At 46.1% G+C, this 6,000-nt stretch overlaps 1 protein-coding gene across 4 annotated transcripts in view; it reads right to left on the bottom strand.

Annotated features, from left to right (window-relative positions):
• Nucleotides 1-2,771: 2,771 nt before the first annotated feature.
• The window catches only part of LOC116936847 (NACHT, LRR and PYD domains-containing protein 3-like), a 41,503-nt gene continuing 38,274 nt past the window's right edge, over nucleotides 2,772-6,000 (bottom strand). For all 4 annotated transcript variants that reach the window (XM_076059140.1, XM_076059142.1, XM_076059141.1 and 1 more), the window contains 2 exons: nucleotides 4,159-4,242; nucleotides 2,772-3,396 (listed from right to left, as the gene is read on the bottom strand). In XM_076059140.1, coding sequence (XP_075915255.1) covers nucleotides 3,315-3,396; nucleotides 4,159-4,242 — 166 coding nt within the window. In that variant the 3' untranslated portion in view covers nucleotides 2,772-3,314. The remainder of the gene's footprint in view (nucleotides 3,397-4,158; nucleotides 4,243-6,000) is intronic.

Below are 6,000 nucleotides of genomic sequence, written 5' to 3'. Positions count from 1 at the left end.
CATCCTTACAATCCTGCGGAACCCGTCCAGTGGTCCAGACTGTTGTTATGATGTCATGTAGGGCAGTCTGTGCAAAAAACGCCGCCGTCCCTCAGCATTTCGCTTGGGAGATCATCTCTGCCCGGTGCCTTTCCTGTTCTCAGACTCCGGATCACCTTCAGTACTTCCTCAACAGATGGCACCTCAGCCAGCCACTCACAGGGAGTGACTTCTTTCAATATTTGAGGCACTGCAGCCTCAGCAGGGTCATCCCCACTTTGTGCCACGATGTTTTCCTGGCTGAGGGATTTCCCCTACCCCAGGACCTCACAGAAATGCTCAGCAAATCTGCAAACCTGTTCCTGGGGGTCGGAGTTTGGATCACCGTTTTTTCCTCTAATGATGGTAATAGGTGTGGCGCTGCAGGTTACTTTTTTGATGGAGTTAAATAGAGATTTGTGATCGCGGGCCACTGAGGCAGACTCCATCTCCTCAGCAACCTGCAACCACCACCCATCCTTGCAGTGCCTCACGGCTCTTCGAACCTCCGAGCGAAGGCTGCGATAAGCCTCCTCATTCTCTGACGTGGGATTCTGTACCCGATGACAGTGGGCCTGTCGCTTTTTCTCAACCATCCTGAACACCTCCTCTGTCAGCCAGGGTCTCTGGGGAGGTCTGGACCGCGTACCCAAACCAACCATTGCAGCTGCACGAGTCACAGTCCTAAACCTCGCCCATTTACCCTCGACATCAGGAGGAGTGGGGGACGATGCCAACCCCAGCCGCAAGCGATGATGAAATTCTCGCTTGCAACTTTCATCAGAAACTGAAACCAGGCCACTTTAGGTTGGAATGGGGTCTTGGCTGTACACCCACCACTGGAGTGGAAGAATGGCAGGCCCATCTTACAGATGACTAGTCGGTGGTCAGAGGGCAGATCAGCTCCACGATAGGTCCGGGTGTCAAGGACATGGGCTCGCATCCTCTGGTCCGTCACTACGTAGTCCAGCAAATGTTCTTGCTTGGACCCGGCATGCATCCATGATGTTGTGTGGATGCGCCGATGCCGGAACAGCGTGTTGGTAATTACAAGCCCATGGGCTGCACAAAAATATAGCAGCCTCCTACCGTTGTTATTGAGCTGATCTGGCCCATGCCCTCCAATCACTCCAGATCAGGTGCCAGCATCATGACCAACTAGGGCATTGAAGTCACCCAACAAAATGACTCTATCCCGAGGGGCCACTTTAGCCAGCACCTGTGACAGGAGGTCATAGAAGGCATCTGACTCATCGGCTTTGCCTGCATCCCTCCCTTCGTCTTCGGTGGGGGCATAAGTAACCACGACCACCACTCCTCGCCTCCGGTTGAGCCCCCGTTTAGCCCCTGTGGTGGTCACAGATGCCATGAGGGGAGGAGCCAATCAGAATTAGCCCTCCACCCACAGCACTGTCCACGACAGAGTTGCCCGTCCTGCACTGCGAGGAGGTAGGGAGTTAACAAAATAACAAAATATTGTTTTATATATATTTTGTTATTTTGTTGTTTCTCTTCAACGTGACTTTACCGAAAAAACTAAGAATATGAATTATTGCAGTCACGAAAGCTTTAAATCAAAATTTGAGGTAGGGAGTTGTTTTGCCAGACACCTGCCTGACACCTCCCTGGGTATTTTGTACCACACACACATTAACTCACTCAAAGTGACTTAGTCACACATTCATTCACACACTCATTCACCCAACAACCGCCATTCGCCACTACGTGGTGGTGATGTCACCACGACGCTTGTACCAGGCTATGTGCACGTTAAGGCCACGTGAAGTGGCAAAAGCCTGCTGGCAGGTCACGGGGCAGACCCAGGTGCCACGGGTCTACAGACTGAGATGAGTGGCCGATGCACCACCTGTGCCCCCTACTGTGCCAACCTTCTGTGCTTTAGCCACCTGGTGCTCTGCTCGTTGTTGTGAGCATCGCTCCTCCCCCTCTCCATTGTTGTTGGAGGGCGACTGCCTCCAACTGCCCAGTAGCGTCCTTCACGAGCCTCCTCCACAGAGGCCGATCTTGACACCACTGGTACCAGTCATCGGCAAGTCCACTCAGCTCAACATCCTCCTGTACCATCTCTTCTCCACGTTTCGCAAGCATAGAGAAGTGAGGGAATGACTGTGGCCGAGAAGACCTCAAAATTCGTTCGGAGCAACAGACCAGGTAGCTTCCACATAGCATTATGCAACCGATGAAAGATAATGCCACACAACTGATTCGGAGTGAGACCTCTGCTGGTTAACCATAGCCAATCATGAGTACACTGCCCAGGTATGGGAAACTGTCCACTCTCTCCACAACTGCCCTATCACCAATTGGGAGTGTCCGATGGTACAAAATACCCAGGCAGGTGCTTAGTTTTGGTGGGGCTGATGGTAAGATCCCACCTCTTAGCGGAAAGCTCAAGGTTCAGCAGCAGCGCCTCCAACTCCTCTTCTGAGCAAGCAGCAATTACCAGATCGGCAAACGTAACATGGTTGAGCAAAAGGGAGCTATCTCTTGACCACACCTGGGCATTGATCAGGCTCCCATTGTAGCTGTAGCAGATATAAGGCTTCAGGAAGTACGTGGTAAAAATATATGTAAATTAATGTGGGAGCCGGAGGACATGCCTGTCGCACCTGAAGGTGTACAGGGAATGGGTCCGACTCCCGGCCATGCAGTTTTACCCGGGCAGCAAAGAATATGAAATCCTGCAGTCACGAAAGCTGTAAGTGAAGATAAGTAATGTAATAATAGGAAGGTGATATTTAAAAAAAATGGTGTATTTGAACGTGAGTTCACACAATAATAAAAAAGATATTTTAACGTGAGTTGACACAATAATGAAGATGAAAGCAATGGGCAAGTTATAAGCAAAACATATTAGCTGTATGATTTGTATGCTGTGTATGGCATTGTGACAAATGCGAAATTTATGAAAATGTTTTTAGCTACGTGACGTAACAGGTGAGCTGCCAGACCACTGAAAATCACCCCCTGCCTTGCAACCCTCCGCATTCCCCCTGCCACCCCTCCCCCACTACCCCAACATTGCTTTCCTACACCACATTCATAAATACAGTTACACCATCCGAAGCTCATCAGAATCTTGGAGCCGCGTTCTCCCTTGGCTTCGTGTGGGGTTCACAGAGAGAGAAAGCTCCCCGCTCATTGTCGTCTCAGTCAGGCTCAGAGTCGGTGCCGGTGATCGGAGCTCTTGAGGTGAAATGCACCGGGCTGCTGTGCGAGTCGTGCGTGGGACAGCTCCATCTGTTGCAGCGCCAGTGTCGCCTCTCCGCTTAAATCTACAAACGCAGGCCTTCTCTGGGAGTCCATTTGCTCCTCAGCTCCTGCTTCCCCTCCTCACTGAAGTCATTGCACTCCACCCTGCAGCACAGAGAGAGGCTCACGCTGACACGGGTTCACACGGAGACTCGGGCAGCTCCGCACCGTTCGAGACCCATGCAGCCCACAACAACCACTCTGGATGAAGGTCTCCTCATGCTATTAGAGCTGCTTCACCATACTTCACCACGCGGGTCAGTGCAGGTCTGTGATGGCAGGGACTGCAGATCTAGGATCGTAGAATAGTTCAAGGGTGGATTGTGCTGCACACTGCAGTCTGTTGCCCACAACTTAGCTCTGCTGCCTATAACGCCTGTGGTTATGTGCGGTGGTCACAAATTTAAGCACTCCAGGCTAAACCCTGTTTATCTTGCAGATTTAAGATCAGGCACATTCCTCAGTCGTTTGGTCATGTTCATTGGTCTGATAATGAATATTCTTATTATTTGGAGGAGCTGGGTCAGCCTGGTGGCGTGTTGGCTGTTGTGTTGTCCAGCTCTCTCTGATGATGGTTGCTTGTGTTGCAATCAAAACGTCGATTCTATTATTATGTGATTTTATTTTCTACGTGACTTTACCAAAAGAACCAAAGAGAATATTAAATGCACTGGAATACACTCCACTACTCACTCCACTTCTGGCAACGGCTCTCATAGCACACAAACATGCTGTGAAGGTCCATTTCCAAAACGTTGCCTTTTCCATATTTTCTCCTGCTAAGGCCACAGTGTTACTGACGAATCTAAGTTGTTTTGTCTGTAGCAACAATCATAGCACGTAGGAGACACGAGCATCATAACTTACCTGAGCTTCCTCAATGCTTTGTTGGTGATCATGATTTCATGGAAAGCTGGGATCGATTTGTCCGTCAGTGAGCAGCGTATCAGACTACAGGAAGAGAAGAGGCACTGAGTGGGGTGAAACTGGACAATAAAAAGTATACACACTCACAAGAAATGGAGAGCAACTCAACATCTTTAAGTACAATAAGGGTGGAAATGTCGTAGAATCAGCTAAACAGAGGGAGGGAGTAAACATTTCGGACCCAGGAACGCAACCCTATTTGTCTATGAATTGTTTAATGCGGCTTCGTCCAACACAGCATTTTACAGGAACGTAACCCACCGCATTTGGCGAGATCTGCAATATTTTGTATTAAAAATCGCATTTGTTCATGAAAGGCCACTAGATACAGGCAGAGGAGCCAGAATCTAAATCTGAATATGTATTAATAATGGAGAATCCGAAAAGCTAAAGAGCTCTCTTTTACAGATGTCCACGCTACCCATTACGAGGCCAAGGCTGGTTTAAACTGTATATTGGGTAAGGATCAAATAATGTTCAAATGTATAGGGTTGGCGTGTAAGAGCCATTGGTGATTTATGGCTTTAATAAGAGTTAGGTTGTGGTGTTATTAATGTAAACGTATGGGTGGGCAATTAATGTAAACGTATGGGTGGGCAATTAATGTCAAGATTGCAGCCGTTCATTATATAAAATTCTTAATTGTAATCTATGACGTTAAATACAGATGATCATTGATTATATTCAGAGCGTGCCTATCTGGGTTCCAACATCCGGTGAAACCGATAAAACCGCTCCAAAGGCTGAACCAGTCTGGCGATCGGCACAAAGTGTGTGACAAAACAAGCAGCTATGCATTATTTCAGTGTCAAACAATATATATAGTTCATTACACACTACATACAATAACTTAAACAATGAAAATACTTCATCATTAGACCTCCTTTGCCAGTATCAAAATGTAATAATAGGATTTTTCCCCTTTTTCTGGCAACAAAACTGACACCTTATTACAAGGATTCATGTCTGCATTAACCACAATACCTGCAGTCAAAATGCAAACAAAAAAATACTATGATAATATATGCATTGTCCTTGAAACTGAAGGGAAGTCCCTTGGTGTGGACCAATCAGTTTCAAAGACAATGCAAATATTATCATAGTTTTTTTTTGCATTTTGACTGCAGGTATTGTGGTTAATGCAGACATGAATCCTTGTAATAAGGTTTCAGTTTTGTTGCCAGAAAAAAGGGGAAAAAACCCTATTATTACATAATGAAAATACTGCACTATATAAATGTTCCATGACTAATAACTACAGTCATAGAAACAGAAAGTATGAAGTGCGATCTTGCGAAAATTGAGTGCAATTCGGCATTCACCAGAGCACCGGTCTGAAGGCTGCATCAGTCCAACTATTGACAAACACAAGTTGTTGTTGTCAAACACAAGTTGTTGTCAAACACAAGTTGTTTAACAAGAGCATAGTACACACATCACCCCATGCAGATTCTTTGATATTGGAGTGGTGAGTGCGGTACAGTAAATGTTGTGGCCGAAACGTCGTGATAATTTTATTTTATTAAGTTTTATTTTTATTCCATTCTACGTGACTTTACCGAAAGAACCAACAAGAGTAAATAGTCACTTTTTACAGCAGGATATTAATTTTGTCTTTGTATATTTATTTAAGCGATTTTTAGATCGCAAACTATTTAATAACACTAAATATATATACAGAACACCTAAAAATATAATCGTATTTAAGAATATGCAAAAATAAGTCATTTTAAATAATGATGCGATTACCTGGCGTTTTTGAAAATCCGGCTGCCGGATAAT

The sequence above is a fragment of the Petromyzon marinus genome (genome assembly GCF_048934315.1).
Source record: "Petromyzon marinus isolate PM22_M1 ecotype Great Lakes invasive population chromosome 84 unlocalized genomic scaffold, UKy_Petmar_22M1.pri1.0 chr84_unloc.3, whole genome shotgun sequence".
NCBI classification, from domain to species: Eukaryota; Metazoa; Chordata; class Hyperoartia; order Petromyzontiformes; family Petromyzontidae; genus Petromyzon; species Petromyzon marinus.
The sequence above is the reverse complement of the archived record's forward strand: the minus strand, read 5'-3'. Positions and strand labels throughout refer to the sequence as shown.